Source organism: Canis lupus, chromosome X (genome assembly GCF_048164855.1).
Source record: "Canis lupus baileyi chromosome X, mCanLup2.hap1, whole genome shotgun sequence".
Classification (NCBI taxonomy): domain Eukaryota; kingdom Metazoa; phylum Chordata; class Mammalia; order Carnivora; family Canidae; genus Canis; species Canis lupus.
The window spans coordinates 84,376,167-84,395,936 of record NC_132876.1 but is presented as its reverse complement, the minus strand read 5'-3'; the positions used below and the strand labels follow the sequence as shown (position 1 = coordinate 84,395,936).

Here is a 19,770-nt window from a genome sequence, read left to right as displayed (position 1 = left end):
GCGTTCTATTTGGAGGATGTGAGCATAGTAATGTAATATGGGTTTTATAGTGTCATGGTGGAGGACTCTGAGGGCATTATAAACATTTTCATTATGGTTGAGAAATGTACTTACTAAGGGTCATTGGGTAAATCAGTAGTGAAGATAGTTAATAGCTACAGTGGTTTCCTCCCCCTTCTCCCTGCCCCTCCTCCTCGGCCGCCTTTTCTCTTTCTCCCTTTCACCCTTCCTCTCATTAATGGCTCTTTTTTAAGGTATTTATTTATTTATTTATTTATTTATTTATTTATTCATTCATTCATTCATGAGAGACACAGACATAGGCAGAGGGAGAAGCAGACTCACTGTGGGGAGCCCGATGCAGGACTCTATCCCAGCACCCCGGGATCACGCCGTGAGCCGAAGGCAGACACAACCACTGAGCCACTCAGGTGCCCCAGTGGCTAACTCTTGATTCACTACATTGTTAGGTAAGATTTTGGAGAACCAAAATCACAAATGTACCCTTTTGTTGTAGCCAAGAAAAGCTGGCTTTATACCAATGTCTATATTGCCAATGGAAGATGAAATCTTTGTGTTGAAGAAACTTTTAAATTCAGAGAATAAACCAGACGACACATAGTCCTGGGTTGTTGGTTTTTTTTTTTTTTCCCCTCCTGGGCTTTACAATCTTCAGCATGTTTGCTGACCCTTGAGAATTGAGGAAAAGCACTTGACAGGAGTAAAACCTTACCACTGAGCAACTTCCATGTGATATTTTCCAAAAATGTATCTTATTTATGATAAGCATTATTAGATTTTCACAGCATTAATTCAACTGTTTTTCAGGTTTTATGGAAAGCCGCAACCATGGGTTGATGTTTTTACAAAATAACTTTTGAGTTGATAAAGCCCCACCCTGAGGCTGTCTCTCCTACACAGGGCTCTGTAACACTCAGCCCTGTTTCTGTGAACTCAGTTAATGTAACCTCGTGGACTGGAACAAACTGTACGGCCAGAAGCTTTGGGGATAGTTGTCCTTGAAGTGAATGGAGGTGGGGAAGGCTCAAGACCCAGACTGGTGTCCCCTGCCCTGTTCGCCACTGGTGAGTTCTTCCACCTGTAGGTCCCTAAAGAGATAAGTTGTCTAGATAAACGGAGCATTTCTCACCTTGTCAGGGTGGGTTTGGGTGTGAGCATTCCAGCCCTGAGGCCTGCACACCCCGGGCTTCCTTCCCTTCCAGTCCACGCACTGTGCCTCCCGGCCCACCTTGTCCGTGTCATTGCCCATTGCCGCTAGAGGGGATGTCAGGTGGTGAATCAGCTGGAAAGGCACCGCTGGGCTGACTAAGCTGTGCTCCGTACAGCCGAGTTACCTGAGCGCGGAAACCATTTGCAGAACCACCTTTCAGCCCACATTACTTTACCTTCCAAAGTCTTGCCGTGCGGTAATGAAGCCGCTTCCATAGATCACACCGGGAAACGGGTCTCGTTATTTTATAGTCCTTTCTCACATGATGAAAAAACCTCAAGCTAAGAATTGCTGACATTTTGAAAATGAATAACCTCATCGAATTAATCACGTCAGCTTCAAGAAAGACACTTCGGAAGGGACAGTTAGCATTTCAGACCTTTTGCCTGCTTAGGGGAGAACACGTTAGGTACTTAGTCCTGCTCCAGATAGGCCTGGCACATGTACCAGAGTTCTGGGGACAGACTTCTTTCCACTCTAACTCTCCCTTCTTGACTCTCTAAGACAGGATCTCTGGGTAATTCTGCCCCCTCCTTCCTCCAGCCCTGCAGACTGGTGGCCATAGAGGGTAAAACCAGTGGTGTTCACAATGCTCTTGGCTGTCTGCAGTCCTGTGGCCACTTGCCAGTTTTTTCTGTTATATTTTCCCACAGGGATAACCATGAGCAAGACCAAACAGGGCCGCCTACATCTCAGGGGCAGACTTTGTGCCAGTGTCCCTGTCCTCCCGCCCTCCAAGATGGACTGGGAAGTACACTGGCAAAGACCAGGCTAAAAGACAGTTTTAACACAACTACTTAAATCCCTTAGGGAAGCCAACCGAGACCAATACCCTTGGTAGGACAGTCCAGGAAACTTTTGGGGGGCCAGTCAAGCCTTCAAATAATAAGAATGGCAATATTCATTGAGCCCTTCCTCTGTGTCAGGCCCTCTGCTGATTAAGCCTTTTACATGAACGTGAACAACCTTTTATTTAGTTCTCATGACAACCATATGAAAGTGATACTACTAGCTCTATTTGATGCATTTCAAAACAGGTCAAGTGGTTAAGACCGTTACTCAAGGTTCCACAGCTAGTAAATAGCAGGATTGAGATGAAAACCTGTGAGGTCACCTCTACAGCTCTTACTCTTGGTCACTTTGCTGGACTCTGTGCCCCAAGCCCCTTCTCTAAGAGTTCCTGCTCAGCTTCTCCCTGAAGAAAGCAACCCGAGTTAGGGTTTAATCCCATGAGTCCTGTACCACTCACTGATCCCTGCCATCCTGGACAGAGATGACTGGACCAGAATTAGTCATCTGACACAGAAGCAAATGGTTCAGAGGTTCATGTCCAGAGACCAAGATAATTCACACACATCTGGACAGGACAGGTCTCGCGGTAGAGCTAGGACCTGGTCCACATGGCTGTTCTAGCCTGTAACTAAATGTGGTAGGCTAAACAATGGCTCCCCAACGATGCCCACAGCTGCATCCCTAAAACCTGCTGCTGTGTTACTTTGCATGGTAAAAGGAACTTTGCAGATATAATAAAGGTAAGGGAACTGAGATGGAGAGATTGTCCTTGATGATCCAAATGGGACCAACCAGTATCATCACAAGGGTAATTATAAGAGGGAGGCAGCAGGATCAGCAGTAGTAGGGGATGTGACAGTGGAAGCAAGTGGTTGCGGTGATGCTGAGAAAGGCCATGAGCCAAAGAACACAGGTAGCCCCCTAGAAACTAAGAAAGGAAAGGAATCCCCTCCTAAGGTCTCCAGAAAGAACCTAGCCCTGCCTACACCATAATTATAGACTTCTGACAAACAGAACTATAAGAGTATAAATCTGTGTTGCTTTAACCCACCAAATTTAATTTGTGACAGTAGAAATAAACAAATACACTAGGAATAGAGCAAGTGCTCCTCACTCTTTCAGAGGAGCATCTCTTTCCCAAAGGGCCCACCTGGGCTATGGCTGACCATTATAGGTTGCTCCTATGCTTTCTTCCCTAGTTGAAACACTTTCTGGGGGCACCTGGGTGGCTCAGTTGGTTAAGTGCCTGCCTTCGGCTCAGGTCATGATCCAGGAGTCCTGGGATCGAGTCCCACGTCGGGGTCCCTGCTTAGCGGGGGACCTGCTTCTCCCTCTGTCTTTCCCCCTGCTCATTCTCTCTCTCTCTCTCTCTCTCTCTCTCTCTCTCAAATAAATAAAAAAATTTTAAAAATAATATTTTAAAAAAGAGATGCTTTCTGAAAATGGAAAATAAGTGGGTTTTTTCTACCAATAAGATCCTCCCCTGTAGAAATTAGTTTTATATTCTCTGCTTCCCCATACTTTTTCCAAGGGAGCCTTTTGTACTTCTCAGGTAGCCTTGAGGTAATCTTCCATGGGCCTGATTGATCCACTGTGGCTGAATCTGGCACTGCCTGAGTAGCTGCCATAGGTTTGACTGTCCCTGTTGTCTGAAAAGCTGTTGTGAGGAAGTGGAAATCTCTGAATGTCACCCTGGTGGGGAGGTGATAGAAGGCAGGTGGGGGGCTCATCATGAGGAATGATGCTCTAATTATCAGAACTTCCTAGAAGGAAGTGGGTAGCTTGGAGAGTTAGAGAGTTCTTGAAGATCCCAGACCCCTGAGCAGAGCTTGGGGATTAAAGAATGAAACTCTCTGCTGCCTATAAGAAACTCACTTTTAAATATAGGTTAAAACTAAGGGAATGGTAAAAGATACCTGGTAACATTAACCAATAGAAAGCTAGGATGGCTATATCACCACCACGCAAGGGCAAATTCTTCAAGAGAACATAAAAATCCTAGGTGTTTATGCACCTATTAACAGCTTCAAAATACATTAAGGAGAAAATGAGAGAACTGCAAGGAAAAATGCACAAACCAACAATTATAGTTTATAACTAATAGAACGAGTACACACAAAATAAGTAAGAACACAGAAAATTTGAGGGGCACCTGGGTGGCTCAGTCAGTTAAACATCTGCCTTCAGCTCAGGTCATGATCTCAGGGTCCTGGAATCAAATCTTGCTGCTCAGCAAAGAGTCTGCTTGTCCCTGTCCCTCGGCCCCTCCCTCCCTCCCGCTCATGCTCTCTCTCTCTCCCTCGCTCACTCTCTCTCAAACAAATAAAATCTTTTTAAAAAGAACATAGAAGATTTGAACAAAACTATCAACCATCCAGATTTAATTGACATTTACTACTCCATCCCGCAAGAGCACAGTACACATCCTTTCTTCAAATGTAAATGGTATATTTACCAAGATAGGCCATCAAACAAGTCTTAGTAAATTTAAAAAGATTCAGGTCAAAGATTAGAGAACCACTGAGCCACCCAGGAGCCCCAATAAGGGAATATTATTAACAAACTTATGCCATGGAACACCTGGGTGGCTCAGCGGTTGAGCATCTGCCTTCGGCTCAGGACGTGATCCTGGGATCCGGGATCGAGTCCTGCATCAGGCTCCCTGCAAGGAGCCTGCTCCTCCCTCTGCCCAGATCTCTACCTCTCTCCTCTCTGTCTCTCATGAATGAATAAATAAATCTTTTTTAAAAAACTTATGCCAGTAAATTCAACAACAAAAATGAAATGGACACAGTCCCTCAAAGACACAAACTACCAGTGCACATTCTAGAAAAAAAATAGATAACCTGAAAACCTTTTTATTCTTAAATACATTAGGGTTAAAAGTTTTCTTATGAAGAAAACTCTGAGCCCAAATGGCTCTACTGGAAAATCCTAACAGACATTTAAAGAATAATACCAGGGCAACCTGGGTGGCTCAGCCGTTTAGCACTGCCCTCGTCCCAGGGCGTGATCCTGGAGACCCGGGATCGAGTCCCACATTGGACTCCCTGCGTGGAGCCTGCTTCTCCCTCTGCCTGTGTCTCTGCCTCTCTCTCTCTGTGTCTCTCATGAATAAATAAATAAAATCTTTAAAAAAATAAAGAATAATACCAATTCTACACAAACTCTTCCCTGATGCCAAAACCACACAGACATAATAAGAAAACTATAGGCCAATATCCTTCATAAAAATAGATGCAAAAATTCTTAGAACTTTAACAAATTGAATCCAATAACATATCAAAAAGATAATACATCGAGACCATCTTAGCTTGGGCTGCTTCAACAAAAAACTATAGACTGGCTAGCTAGAACAAGAGAAATTTGTTTCTCACAGTCTGGAAGCTGAAAAGTCCAAGATAGAGGTGCCATTAGACTCCTGTCTGGTGAGGGCTCATTTCCTCGTTTGTAGACAGCTGCCTTCTCAATGTGTTCTCACATAGCTTTTCTTTGGTGCATAGTTAGAGAAAGAGAAAGTTCTCTTTTCCTCAAATAAGGGCATGAACCCCATGATGAGGGTCCCACCATCATGGCCTAATCTAAACCTAATTATCTCCCAAAGGTCCCACCTCCAAATACCATAACATTGGAGGCTAGGACTTCAACATATGAACTTGGGGGAACGTAAACATTCAGTCCATAGCAATAACCAAGTGGGATTTATCCCAGAAGTGAAAGGTTTATTTAATATTCAATAAACAATCAATATAATTCATCATATCTCCAGGATACATAAAAAGCATTTGACAAAATCCAGTATCTATTCCTGATAATAATGCTTAGCAAACTAAACATAGAAGGGAACTTCCTGAACCAGATAAAAGATAACTATGAAAAACCCACAGCTAACATTGTATTTAATGGTGAAAAATAATGTTTTCCCTCTACAATCAGGAATAAGACAAGAATGTTACTACTTCTCATCAACATTATACTAGAATTTCTAGCCAGTACAATAAAGCAAGAAGCTAACATTGTATTTAATGGTGAAAAATAATGTTTTCCCTCTACAATCAGGAATAAGACAAGAATGTTACTACTTCTCATCAACATTATACTAGAATTTCTAGCCAGTACAATAAAGCAAGAAACCACTTCTCATCAACATTATACTAGAATTTCTAGCCAGTACAATAAAGCAAGACATGAAAGGCATCCTGATTAAAAATGAAGAAATATAACTCTCTTTGTTTTCAGATGACATGATTGCCCATGTAGAAAAAAAAAAAACAGGCAGCTGGGTGGCTAGGTGGCTAAGCATCTGCCTTCGGCTCAGGTACTGATCCCAGAGTCCTGGGATTGAGTCCTACATTGGGCTCCTGCTCAGTGGGGAGTCTACTTCTCCCTCTGTCTCTGCCTCCCTCTTTCTCTCTGTCTCTCTGTCTCATAAATAAATAAAATATTTAATAAATACATAAATAAACCTACCAGAACTAATAACTGAGTAGAGCAAGGCTGCAGGATAAGAGGTTAATTTACAAAAATCTATTGTATTTTATATACTGGCAAGGAACAATCAGAAATTGAAATTTTAAAAATAATACCATTTAAGTTAGTGCCAAAAAATGTGAAATTCATAGGTATAAATCTGACAAAAGATATGAAAGACCTGTTCAATGGCATCAATAAAACATTTCCAAGAGAAATAGAAGACCTAAATAAATGGAGAGATATACCATGTTCATGGATCAGAAGGCTCAATATTAAGAGGTCAGTTATCCCCAATTGGTCAATGCAATTCCAATCAAAATCATACCTTCTTGGGGTGGGAATTGACAAACCAAATTTTAAAATCATATGAAAGTGCAAAGGACCCAGGGTTGGCGAAACACTTAGAACAAAAAGAATGAAGCTAAAAGACTGACACTACCTGATTTCATTCTTGAAGTGGTAATCAAAAAAGTGTGGTACTGGTGTAGAGATAGACATATAGATCAGTGGAATAGAATGAATTCAAAAATAGACCCACACATACATGCCAACTGATTTTCAACAAAAGCACACAGCAATTTAGTGCAAAGTAGATTGTCTTTAACAATCCTCTTCCCACAAAGTGTACTGGAATGACTGGATATCCATATAGTAAAAAATAGACCTTCAATCCATACCTCCCCTCATATATAAAACTAATTTTAAAATGGGTCAAAAGGCAGCCCGGGTGGCTCAGCAGTTTAGCGCCACCTTCAGCCCAGGGTGTGATCCTGGAGACCCGGGATCGAGTCCCACGTCAGGACCCCTGCATGGAGCCTGCTTCTCCCTCTGCCTGTGTCTCTGCCTCTCTGTGTGTGTGTCTCTCATGAATAAATAAATAAATCTTTAAAAAAGGAAAAGAAAGTACTTCCAATCCTAGGCTCTAGCTTATTCCAAGCTGAAGTGACTAATTACCACGAGAGCCTCGTACACCTCCAGCTTTATCACCAACAGGTCCAAGCTGCGTTTTCAAAACACCCACCCAGCAGCCTCTGCATGACTCAAACCTGAAAGGTTTTCTCTCAAAACTGCCCTTGAGCCTCAATGGAAAAGACTTTATCGGGCGCTGTTAGCAACCGACAGCAATAAAACTCCAAGGCACTGACACTTCGGTTCGTGTTTCCCAACTTAAAAGATACACATCACTGGATCCTGACTACTAGATGGCCATTCCACTGGGACTCTAAATGCGACTCTTAGGAACCTTCCAGAAACCATTGACTACAGAAGAAGACAGCTTATGCCCCAAGGTTCATTTTCTGATTTGTCAGCAGCCTCTTCCTTCCCTCGACCCTACCACAGTCGTCTTGCTATTCTTGTACTTGACACTCCCCCGTAACCTACTAAAAGGCTCCTTTGCAGGTTCTTCCTTATCTTCGTCCTGTGCCTTTTGTCCCTCAGTGATCTCCTGCTTAAGAAAAAAGGAACCTGGGACACCTGGGTGGCTCAGTGGTTGAGCGTCTGCCTTCAGCCCAGGGCGTGATCCTGGAGTACTGGGATCGAGTCTCACATTGGGTTCCCTGCAGGGAGTCTGCTGCTCCCTCTGTTTATGTCTCTGTGTCTCTCATGAATAAATAAATAGAATCTTTAAAAAGGAAAGAAAAACCTGATAAGTTTTTCTCAGACCAGAGCTGCCGCTCTGAATTTAACTGTGGACAAAAATTTAATCATTCTTCCTTTAAATGTACCTCTAAGAGACATCTGGTGGCTCAGTGGTTGAGCGTCTGCCTTCAGCTCAGGTCATAATCCCAGGTCCTGGGATCCCTGTGGGGAGCCTGCTTCTCCCTCTGCCTATGTCTCTGGCTCTCTGTCTGTGTCTCTCACGAATAAATAAATAAAATCTTTAGAAAAGATGTACCTCTAAAAAAGGTTCATCCATCCCAAACTTTGGTCACATAACAAGTGACCTCACATCAGCAGAATGCTTCTTCCAAGGTCATCACGGTGCTGTCAGCAAAAGCTAGCCACCAGGAGTGGGGACTCAGGTGGGGTCTGTGCCAGGGCCACAGTACTCTGTTCTCATCAGAAACCCTTGTCTCAGGAACCGCTTAACCCCACCACTCACGTTATTGGAGGGGACATTTCAAGGGACATACAATTAGCTCATGCCAAATGATACTCATAAGCCCAATAGAGTCTGTGCCCCATTACGATACCATCGCCTATGTGGCCATCAGATGTACATCCACCTGCTACAAGTGAACTTAACTGCATATTTGGGATAATTCTTAGAAACTTTCAAACAACTTTTGAAGGTACCAGCCCTCCTGTGGAACATTTTTCCCTGAAAAGAAGAGGCAGGCACGGGTGAGTCTGGATAAATCCCGGGAGAAGTAGCTGCTGACTCTTCATGCATGCTCTGTGAGCTGGAGTCTGCAAAATAGTGAAAAGGTGGTTCAAAACCTGTCTCTGACCTTATCAGATGCCAGAAATGACACGGTTTCTACTCAGAAGTCCCCCACCCCCTGCCCGCTGCCAAAACCAGTTTACATTCATTAGCCAGAGTTGTCATGAGGAAACTCATAACCTTCAATTTCCTGTTAGCTAGCCAAGGGGGAGTTTATGCTTCAGCAAACACTTCTTGCTGCACTCATATAAATACTAAGGCTCAAGGAGAATAATTTATTTTTTAAGTTTTTATTTATTTAAGTAGTCTCTGCACCCAACATGGGGCTTGAACTCACCACCCCAAGATCAAGAGATGCACACTCCACCAAATGAGCCAGTCAGGAGCCCCCAAGTAGAACAATTTCTGATCAGGCTAAAAGAAAAGGCCATCTGATTCTCTACAAGAGACCAGCTGGGCTTTGGGACATATTTCCCTGGCCTGAGTTTGGTCTGTCTCCAGGGTCTATTACAAGGACTAATCATCATCTTGTTTCTGGTAACTGCCTGTGGTGCATTTGGCCGATGCATCCTGTCCAGAGTCTTAAATGCCACTGTACAGCCCTTGTCACCTCAGGGGATTCAATAACAACTCATTCTGCAATGGAGAGGAGAGACGAGCCCTAACCCTACTACAGACAACTTCCTCTGAGCCAACTCCAGGTCAGCAAAATCCTGGCAGTGGTGATGATCAGAATATAGACTTGCGTCCTGTGGCCTGACTTCATCTGATCTTGGATGAAAGAGGGGAGTGAGAAAGAAACGCAGCCCCTGACATACAAGAGCTGGCCTGGAACTCACAGCAAGGCTTTGGTATTCTCTCATTGAACATGAACAATTTCACAGATCTCCAACAACAGACAAGACTTCTCTGTGTCCATCACGAAGCAAGACAAAAACAAGACTAACAAACATCAGTCCAAATCGCCAAAATGGGGACGCCTGGGTGGCTTAGTGGTTGAGCATCTGCCTTCGGCCCAGGGCATGATCCCAGAGTCCCGGGATCAAGTCCCATGTTGGGCTCCCTGCATGGAGCCTGCTTCTCCCTCTGCCTGTGTCTCTGCCTCTCTGTGTGTGTGTGTGTCTCTCATGAATAAATAAAATAAAATCTTTAAAAAAATCCCCAAAATGACCAAACATCGCCCTCTCCTAGCTCCTATGAATGGGTGTTGCTTCTTTATCAATCACTCCATCCTCCTCACCTTCTTAATAAGAATTAAGATATCCAATCATAAAACTACCCCACTCCCTGACAGCCTTCAGTCCTTGTACTCACCCCAAAATGACCTAACACAAAGCCAAGTCCTATAATAGGTTCTGTCTAACACCTTCTAACCAAGACATCCCACAGTTCCCCCATGCTGTGAGTTCTCTCTTCTTTTGAGGAATCAGTGAACCCAGATTTGTTGGACTAGAGGTGATCTTTGGGGGAGGGTTGTTTTTGTTTTGTTTTAAAGATTTTGTTTTGTTTTTTTTGAGAGGGAGACAGAGAGAAAGCGAACATGAGCAGGGAGAGGAAGAAGCAGACTCCCCTGCTGAGCAGGGAGCCCCATGTGGGGCTCGATCCCAGGACCCTGAGATCATGATCATGACCTAAGCCAAAGGCAGACGCTTAACCAACCGAGCGACCCAGGTGTCCCTGGAGGTGATCTTTGAATGAAGGGGTTTATATCATAATAAAAGGTCCAAGACTTACTCTGAGAGTTCCTGATGTAGCAGGAGAGACAGACAAACCAACAATTTTAAGTCAATGTGGTGAATATCATAATAAAACATAAAGACAGGATGCTGTAAGAGCCACAGGTCAGAGCCAGGACAATCAGTGAAAGCTTCCTGGTGGACAGGACACTAGGCTAACTCTCAGGTAGGAGCAAGCCCAGTGCAGAGGTAGGGGTTGGATTAGTGGGAGGAGTAAAGTGTTGTAGGCGGAAGGAGTAGCAAATTCAGATGAAAGAAGCAGAAAGAGTACATGGCTAGACCATCACTGAGGTCAAGAAGGAACCTCCAGCAGGTTTAAGGGGCTTTCTATGCTCTTGGGTATGAATAAATTATATTTTATTATAAAGATTCAATGAGCACATACGGTGACCAAAGTTAACAAATCAACATCATTTGCCTCCAGATGCTATGGAGGATACAGCATCACTTTTACAGTATTGCCAAAAAAGGCATAACCTGAATTAACCATGAGGAAAAATCAAATAATCCCAAATTAAGGAACATTCTACGTTTTATTTATTTTTTAAAAGATTTTGTTTATTTATTCATGAGAGACACACACAGAGAGAGAGAGAGAGAGAGAGAGAGAGAGAGAGAGAGGCAGAGACACAGGCAGAGGGAGAAGCAGGCTCCATGCAGGGAGCCCGACATGGGACTTGATCTCAGGTCTCCAGGATCAGGCCCTGGGCTGAAGGTGGCGCTAAACCGCTGAGCCACCGGGGCTGCCCACATTCTACGTTTTAAACTCCAAAACTGTCAATGTCATGAAACAAAGGCTAAGGAGCTACTCCAGATTAAAGGAGAATAAGCACAGCTAAATGCAAAGCTTTCTCCTGGGTTGCATTTGAGAACGGAATACTTTCTTTCCTTTTGTTATAAGAGACATCGGTGGGACAATCAATGAAACTCAGCTAGATAATATTGTATCAGTGTTAATCACTCAATCTTGATAATTATGCTGTGGTTATATAAAAGAATGTCCCTTTTTTCAGGACATGCATACCAAAAGGTTTAGAGGTAACAGAGCATCATGTCTGCACCTTACTCTCAAACCATTAAATAAATATAGCCATATGGGTGCCTGGCTGGTTCGGTCAGTAGAGCGCTGGGAGTTCAAGCCATGTGTAGGATGTAGAGATTACTTTAAAAAATTAAAAATCAAGAAAAATAAAAATATATTTACATTTATATGTAAACGAGAAAGACAAAGCAACAGTAGACTGTTAACATTTGAGAAATCTAGGTAAAGAATACTCGGGAATCCTTTACAGTATTTTTGCAACTCTTCTGTAACACTGACATTTTTTCAAAATAAAGTTATCTCCTCCCTACAAAAAAAAGGGGGGGCATGTAATTGAAGAGCCTCTATGTGTCAGTACTACGGTGGGCCCTGTGGAGGTGAGGATGAATGCGAATCATCCCTGCCCTTCAGGACTCATGATCTAGTGGGTCATTTTGGCAGCAGATCCAAAGGGGTGAGGCAAGCCCTCTAGGTTGCTGACAACAATCAACAATCTGCGCAAGAAGCGGGGAGGCCTGAATCAATGAAGGAAGTGCCAACGTAGTCAGAAGGGCATTGGAGGGACAATTTCTATGGCCTGGTGGCTAGCTGGACTTGAGGTCGGGACCAAGAGAAGTCTAGCAGGGTGTCTGGGCTTCTCACAAAGTCTGTTGGAGGGACCAGGGTCACATTCCCAGGCTCATGGAGAATAATGTGATTGGTTTTGGACAGCTCAGTGGTGCGAGTGAGTAGAGCATCTGAACCCCAGGCCTGTCATTTTTGGGGAGAGCTCTGGGCTGAGATAGCTTGGGGCATCGTCAGCATTAAGGTGGTGGAAGAAGCTGTGTGATGGGAAGAGGGCAAAAACAGAACTCCAGAGAAGCCTCTGGAGATCAAAGTCCCATTCTCTGCCCCACTCAAGAATGTACCCTTCAAGTTCTTATTTTTCTTATTTTACATTATGTTATGTTATTATTTGAGGGGGGGTGGGGGAGAGGAGCAAAAGGAGAGGGAGACGGAGAAGCAGACTCCACGATGATCAATCTCACAACCCTGAGATCATGACCTGAGCTGAAACAAGAATCAAGGCTCAGCTGACTGACCCCCCCCCACCAGGAGGCCCCAAGGTCTTATTTCTCTGCTGCAGGTTTGGCCTATTTGCCAGATTTCTCCCAGCTTAACACAAGACTTTGGGAGCCTCCTCACTCTGTAGACTGTTTTCCCATCTGTAAATGGAGACATGGGAGAGTAGTTGTCTTTTCTCTTCTTTTTTAAAGATTTTATTTATTTATTCATGAGAGACACAGAAAGAGAGGCAGAGACATAAGCAGAGGGAGAGCCAGGCTTCCTGCAGAGAGCCTGTTGTGGTACTCGATCCCAAGACCCCAGGATCACACCCCCAGCTGAAGGCAGACACTCAACCACTGAGCCACCCAGGTGTCCCATGGGAGAGTAGTTGTCTTAAACATCTCCCAGGGGGAAGGCAAAATCATTGAGGCCCTAAGTGCCAGTTACTCTGTTACTACCCTGAGACTTTGAGCTGAGATTGCTCCAAACATCTCCAGGCTGCCTAGAGCCCTGTGTCTTTGGAGCTTGATCTCTGGCCTTTCCTCCTCAGTGAATTAAAGGGAACTGGAATGCCACAGTGATCATGATTTGAGTGCACTAAGGGCTCTTAGGATAGTGCAGATGGCCAGGAATGCGAGAAGAGATTGAGACAGATCAATGAGATGGCACCGGGCTCTGGCTGACTCAGTTGGTAGAGCCAGTGACTCTTGATCTCAGGGTCGTGACTGAGTTCAAGCCCCACGCTGGGCATGGAGCCTACTTTAAAAATTAAAATAATAATGATAATAAGGTAGCCCTGACCTGGGATTCAACATATACAATAAAATCCACAAATCTCAAGAGTCCCACCAGACGAATAGGGACAGTACCTACTTCTATGCAACTCAAACCTTCACTCACATAGTTTCCATTACCCCCCAGAAAGTTCCCTTAACCCCTTCACAGTTACTCCTCAGCTCTCATCCGCCAGCGGGAACCACCGTTCTGTTTACCTGTCTCCCTTAATTTTTTTTTAATTTTTATTTATTTATGATAGTCACAGAGAGAGAGAGAGAGGCAGAGACACAGGCAGAGGGAGAAGCAGGCTCCATGCACCGGGAGCCCGACGTGGGATTCGATCCCGGGTCTCCAGGATCGCGCCCTGGGCCAAAGGCAGGCGCCAAACCGCTGCGCCACCCAGGGATCCCATGTCTCCCTTAATTTTTTAAAAATGTTTGAAACTTGCAAGTTATTTCGAGAAAAATATGGGTGGTGACGTAGCCTCTCAAAGGAGAGTGCGAAGCTGAGCACTGCTTAGGGTCGTTTCTTCCATTTGATTTTTTAAATCCAATCAAATAAGGCCTTTCCTTCCCCCCCTCCCCAAAAAAGCTTTGCAAGAGCTGGACTCCAGCCAACAGTCGTTCTTCTCCCGCTAGGAAAAGGGTGGATTTGTTTAACCGCTTTGTTCTTTCCTCTTTGAACCTGCTTGTGTTTAACCGGACCCTCGACCCCAATCTCTGTTAGGTATTTTAACAACTTTTCTTGTTTAGGTAAGAGAGAAACTTTAGCTCCCCGGCCAAACTCCGAGGGTTGGCTCCGGCCTCCAAGCGTCTGCCCCGCCCCGCCCGTCGCGGGTGGCTTCGTACGATTCTTCCAGGAGCCACGGAGGAGAGGGACAGCGTCGGGGGGTGCACTCCCCGGCCCGCACCCCCAGCTGCTGCCACCCACCTGCTGAGCCGCCCTGCCCCCGCCCAGGCCTCTCTCCGCGGCCCGACCTTGAGCCACTGGAAGGCGCCAGCCCGGTGAGTGCCGGGGTCGCGCTGGCCTCTCCGCCCGGCTCCCCGGGGATGCAAAGGTCCGGCCACGGCCGGTACAGAGTCGCCGGGGCCGGCTGAAAAGAGGCCGACTGCCCCTGCCCCCCGGGGACCCGGGCCCCGTGCGCCCCCTCGGCCCGGCCGGAGGCGAGGCGGGCTCGACCTTCAGCTTCACGGGGCCTCACGGTCGCCCGAGGCTGCGGCGGCGCCGCCGGAGGGTGCGGAGGCCCCTCGCCGCTCGCGCAGCTCAGGTGCAGCGGGGACACCTGCCGGCGCGCGCCCGCTCCCCGCCGCCCCGCCGCCCCGCCGCCCGCTCCCAGGAAGCCCCGGCGGAATGACAGTTGCGAGGCCCAGCCCTCCCACCCTCAGCTTGCACGCCGGAGCGCCCCATTAAGTCAACATTGCAAAAGGTCCTCGTCTGATCCTGGGCCTTATCTCGGGTCGATAACACGAAGGCCTTTGGAGCCTGTGCCAAATTTTAACAGCCAGCAAGGATTCCAAATGCTACGACGCTGGCCATCAGCATTTAAGATTTGAGTCGAAAAAATAATAATAATAAGATTTGAGTCGTTTCTTTAAAAAAAAAAAAACCAATGTATAGAAGGAAATATGAAATCAAAGATTATTTTTGCCTTTTCCCTCAGCTGTCATTAATTCGCCCATGCGTGGGTGAGGCCACTTACTTCTAAGCAGAAACATGCCAGGGGGAAGAATGACAATGCAGACAATTTGGGTCAGCAGCTGGGACGAGTTTGGGAAAGAAAGGAGGCTCTGAAAAGTTGCCTGGTTTTCCTCTCCCACGGGGTGTCTTAGGTAATGTTTCTTCTCTGATAATTTTTGTCTTCTCCCTGTTCGCTGGTCACACTCTGGCCTCAAGTCCCAGCATAGAATGTTCCTGTCGGTAAAGTTCAAGACTCCTTGCCAAACTGGCACAGTGCCTTCCCCGGAGCGAGAAGTAGCCGAGGGACTGTCCATTCCTACAAGAGATCCCCAGATCATGTATGTCCCCTTCTCCACCCCTTCCACTGCACCAAGTTGGAAACGGGTGTCAGCTCCAATTTAGTTTATTATCACCGGTGAATCTAACTTGTAAAAATGCAGGTCCGAAAAATGCAGAGCGGGAAGGCCCTGGCCTTGGTGAGGTGGGAGAAGGGAGTCCGCACCATCAGTGGGTGGGGAGGGTAGCAGGAGCTGGTGACCTGCGGGCGGGGAGGGGCCACCAATGAGGGAGCTGCCCGCCCCTGACCAGACCCATCTTCAGTCGGGGGCTAGGGCGCAGGCATAAAGGGCAGCCTTTGGGTGCAGGAGCAGCCAGCAGCCAGCTCTCCAAAGGTCATCGGCACCAAGGTACGGATGTGGGGGGGCTTGGGGTTTTTCCTCTCTCTCTCTTTTAAAGATAGTTGAAAACAAGCACTGGTAAGTGGATTGAAGATGCCTCATGTTATGGACGATCAGCCCTGTCTTCATATATGTCTCTTCCTGCCGCATTGCCTATTTTGTTCTGTTTTAGAGAAATTTTTCCAGTTCCGATAAAACTCAGTTCTGCATCGTCATCTTACCAGGGCCTTAAGCCCGGAGTTTGACTGAATTCGCCCCATGCGATTACATCCCGTGTTATCTCCGTTACCTTCCGCAGAGCACCCCCTTGACAATGTCTTCCATTAAGATTGAGTGTGTTTTGCGGGAGAACTGCAGGTGCGGAGAGTCTCCGGTGTGGGAGGAGGCGGCCAACTCTCTGCTCTTCGTAGATATTCCTGCGAAAAAGGTTTGCCGGTGGGATTCGCTCAGCAAGAGCGTGCAGCACGTGACCGTGGGTAAGGATGAAGGCCGGGCTCAGATCCGCCCACACATCGTCCTCTCCCCGGGGAGGGGCGGTCACCTGATGTGTCATTCCCCAGGGAACTTCTTGTTAAAGCATCCTGGACATGCTTTAAAACTGCTGCTTGGTCGTGCTCTCTCTGTCCGTCCACACCTGTGCACTCCCGCTTCGATCCAAGAGCAAATTCTGGATGCTCAATACTTCCTCTTCCCCGCGGGCGAGGGGCAACAGTCCCCATTTTGTGTTGCTGACCAGGCACTGGAGGATCTTTCCTTAACATCTTTGGATAACAGCTTTAGAAGTTGGAGGCCCGTTTGTGGCACAGCAAAGGTTGTCTACCTTGGGTCGGGCCAAGCCCTTTATTTGCAAAACAGAAACAAACAACCCCCTCCCAAAAAAAACCCCAGGTATATTCCTTCTTTGAATGTACCAAGAAGGGCTTTCAGACTTACAAAGTATCAACCAGGACTATCTGTTCACTGTACAAGATAAGATTCATGACAAATTTCAAGGGCATTGGAATGTGATTCTGTTTATGGCCGTGTGACTCCCAGAGGAGGGGTTTCTCATTGTAGGAGTTTGATATGAGATAAGGAAGCTTCTTGTTCTTTGTTAATGGGAAGAGATACAATGAATTCCTGTGACCTTGGGACAGTCTCATCCCAGAACTGGTGATCTCAAACTTTTTTTTTTTTTTAATGAGAGGGAATAGCTTTTATTTTTTTGTAAAGATTTTATTTATTTATTCATGAGAAACATGGAGAGAGAGGCAGAGACACAGGCAGAGGGAGAAGCAGGCTCCACGCAGGGAGCCCGATGTGGAACTCAATCCCAGGACCCCGGGATCATGGCCTGAGCCAAAGGCAGACGCTCAACCACTGAGCCACCCAGGTGCCCCCTGCCCCCCGGGAACAGCTTTTTAACTCACCCAGGGATATGAGTGTGGCTAGAGGCAAAGTGACTGTGGCCAGTGGCCAGCATAGAGGCAAGGACCCGTTACCCTAGTCTCTCTTCGCCAGTGTGCACACAGTAGAGGTATGTTCCCATCCCTAATCTGCAACCACCCCCAAACCACAGAAAGGCATTATGGTATCAGTTAATTTAGGAAGTTACAGAAGCCTCAGGCCACAGGTTGGGATGTATGATGAGAATGTGGCCTTCCCAATACTGTGCTGCACGTTCTTTGGGCCTCTCAATGGCTGGAATCAACTTCTGAATGGGGCTTTGCACTTACTGAATAGATGCTTAGAAAATGTTTCAAGGGGTGCTAAATGGCTGAGTTGGTTAAGGGACCGACTTTTGGTTTTGGCTCAGATCATGATCTCAGGGGTCCTGGGATCAAGCCCCGCATTGGGCTCCGTGCTCAGCTGGGAGTCTGCTTGTCCTTCTCCCTCTGCTCCTCCTCCCATTCTCTCTCTCTCTCTCTCTCAAATATTTTTTACAAAAAAGAAAATGTCTTCAAAATAAACTCTGATAAATTTGTTTCCTCTGACTGTTCACCATGGTAATCAATCTCTCTAGACAAAGAAGTTTCCTTATACGTGGAAAAATGTTAAGCCCAGAAAACCTAAAATTTAAAAATACAAAATATAGCAATCTAGTCACATATGATTGTTTTATCACCACATCTATGTTTCTATTATTTTTATCATGCTTCCTTCCAAAAAAGAATTTGAGAAACAATTTTCAATTACATACATAAAACAGGACCCCTTAGAAAAGACAAGTCCCGAATCAGAGAGAGATGTCACAAAACCTAGTTGCCGGAACTAACACAGTTTGTGTCTCTGAGTTTCCTGGAGATCAGGTGAATCAAGCATCACTTGCTCTGTGACAGCTACTTTGGTGCTCCCCGTTCCCCCATTCCACCCCAGTTAAAGACATCCCCTCCCTTTGAACTTGATGTGGCACCTGCTCCAATGTATGGTGGCTGCCCCTATGTGATTTCTCTGCTTCTCCCACTCAACTGGAAGTTTCCAGAAGAGTTGGGTTTCCTTCACCTTTCTATCTCTGCTGCCCAGGATACTGCTCAACAAATATACTTGGTTCTGTAGTCTTCACCACTCAACAGAAGGGAGAGGGCACTCCCATTGTCAAAAGAGCTAGAATCCTCTTAGAGATGCCAGGTGGCGGGATGACCGCCACTGGCCCACTTACTGCCTTCTGACTGCTGCTTTTGCTTCTGCAGATGCCCCCATTAGCTCTGTGGCCCTTCGCCAGGGAAGAGGCTATGTCGCCACCATTGGAACAAAGTTCTGTGCTTTGAACTGGGAAGATCAGTCAGCAGTTGCCCTGGCCACAGTAGATAAAGACAAGAAAAACAATCGGTTCAATGATGGAAAGGTGGATCCCGCTGGAAGATACTTTGCTGGTACGGTTTATCTCTAGCACCTATTGACTGAGCGTGAGAGAGAAGCAGGACTTAGAAAAGTCTCGAATTGGTAGTGGTAAAATGTTATTCATAACGGGTCTTGGGTTCTTCTTTTATTATTACTTGAATAGCTTTTCCTTAAAAAATATATCCCAAGGGACGCATGGCTGGCTCAGTTGGTAGAGCATATGACTCTTGATCTTGGGATCATGAGTTCGAGTCCCACACTGGGGGTAGAGTTTTGGGTTTCTTTTAAGATTTATTTATTTATTCATGAGAGACCCAGAGAGAGAGAGGCAGAGACATAACCAGAGGAAGAACCAGGCTCCTCTCAGGGATCCCAATGTGGAACTAGATCCCGGATCCCTGCCTAACAGGTGCCCAACAGCTGAGCCACCCTGGCGTCCCGGGGGTAGAGTTTACTTAACAGAAGTGTAAAAGTACATACATACATACATAAGAGAAAGCCAATTAAAAATCAACTGTTAAGGGCAGCCCTGCTGGCGCAGCGGTTTGGCGCCGCCTGCAGCCTGGGGTGTGATCCTGGAGACCCGGGATCAAGTCCCACAGGCTCCCTGCATGGAGCCTGCTTCTCCCTCTGCCTGTGTCTCTGCCTCTCTCTCTCTGTGTCTATGAATAAATAAATAAAATCTTTTTTAAAAATCAACTGTTAAAAATGATAATTTTTTAAAAGATTTTATTTATATGAGAGAGACAGCATTAGCAGGGGAGAGAGAGAGAAGCACGCTCCCCGCTGAGCCAGGACCCCCTTGTGGGGCTCAATCCCAGGACCCTGGGGTCATGACCTGAGCCAAAGGCTCATTTTTTAATTTTAAGAATGCCATGAGAGGGATCCCTGGGTGGCGCAGCGGTTTGGCGCCTGCCTTTGGCCCAGGGCGCGATCCTGGAGACCCGGGATCGAATCCCACATCAGGCTCCCGGTGCATGGAGCCTGCTTCTCCCTCGGCCTATGTCTCTGCCTCTCTCTCTCTCTCTCTGTGACTATCATAAATAAATAAAAATTAAAAAAAAAGAATGCCATGAGAAAATCTTTCAATATCTGTCTCTAGCGGAGACTAA

General features: G+C 46.1%; 1 protein-coding gene across 3 annotated transcripts in view; it reads left to right on the top strand.

Moving 5' to 3' along the window:
* Window positions 1-967: 967 nt before the first annotated feature.
* The window catches only part of RGN (regucalcin), a 31,538-nt gene continuing 12,735 nt past the window's right edge, over window positions 968-19,770 (top strand). Inside the window, exons 1-5 of one of the 3 annotated variants that reach the window (XM_072815792.1) lie at window positions 968-1,085; window positions 14,237-14,488; window positions 15,145-15,313; window positions 16,137-16,314; window positions 18,508-18,690. In XM_072815792.1, coding sequence (XP_072671893.1) covers window positions 16,152-16,314; window positions 18,508-18,690 — 346 coding nt within the window. In that variant the 5' untranslated portion in view covers window positions 968-1,085; window positions 14,237-14,488; window positions 15,145-15,313; window positions 16,137-16,151. Of the gene's footprint in view, window positions 1,086-14,236; window positions 14,489-15,144; window positions 15,314-15,691; window positions 15,848-16,136; window positions 16,315-18,507; window positions 18,691-19,770 lie in introns of those variants that run through there. The other 2 variants (XM_072815791.1, XM_072815790.1) reach the window with 2 other exon arrangements.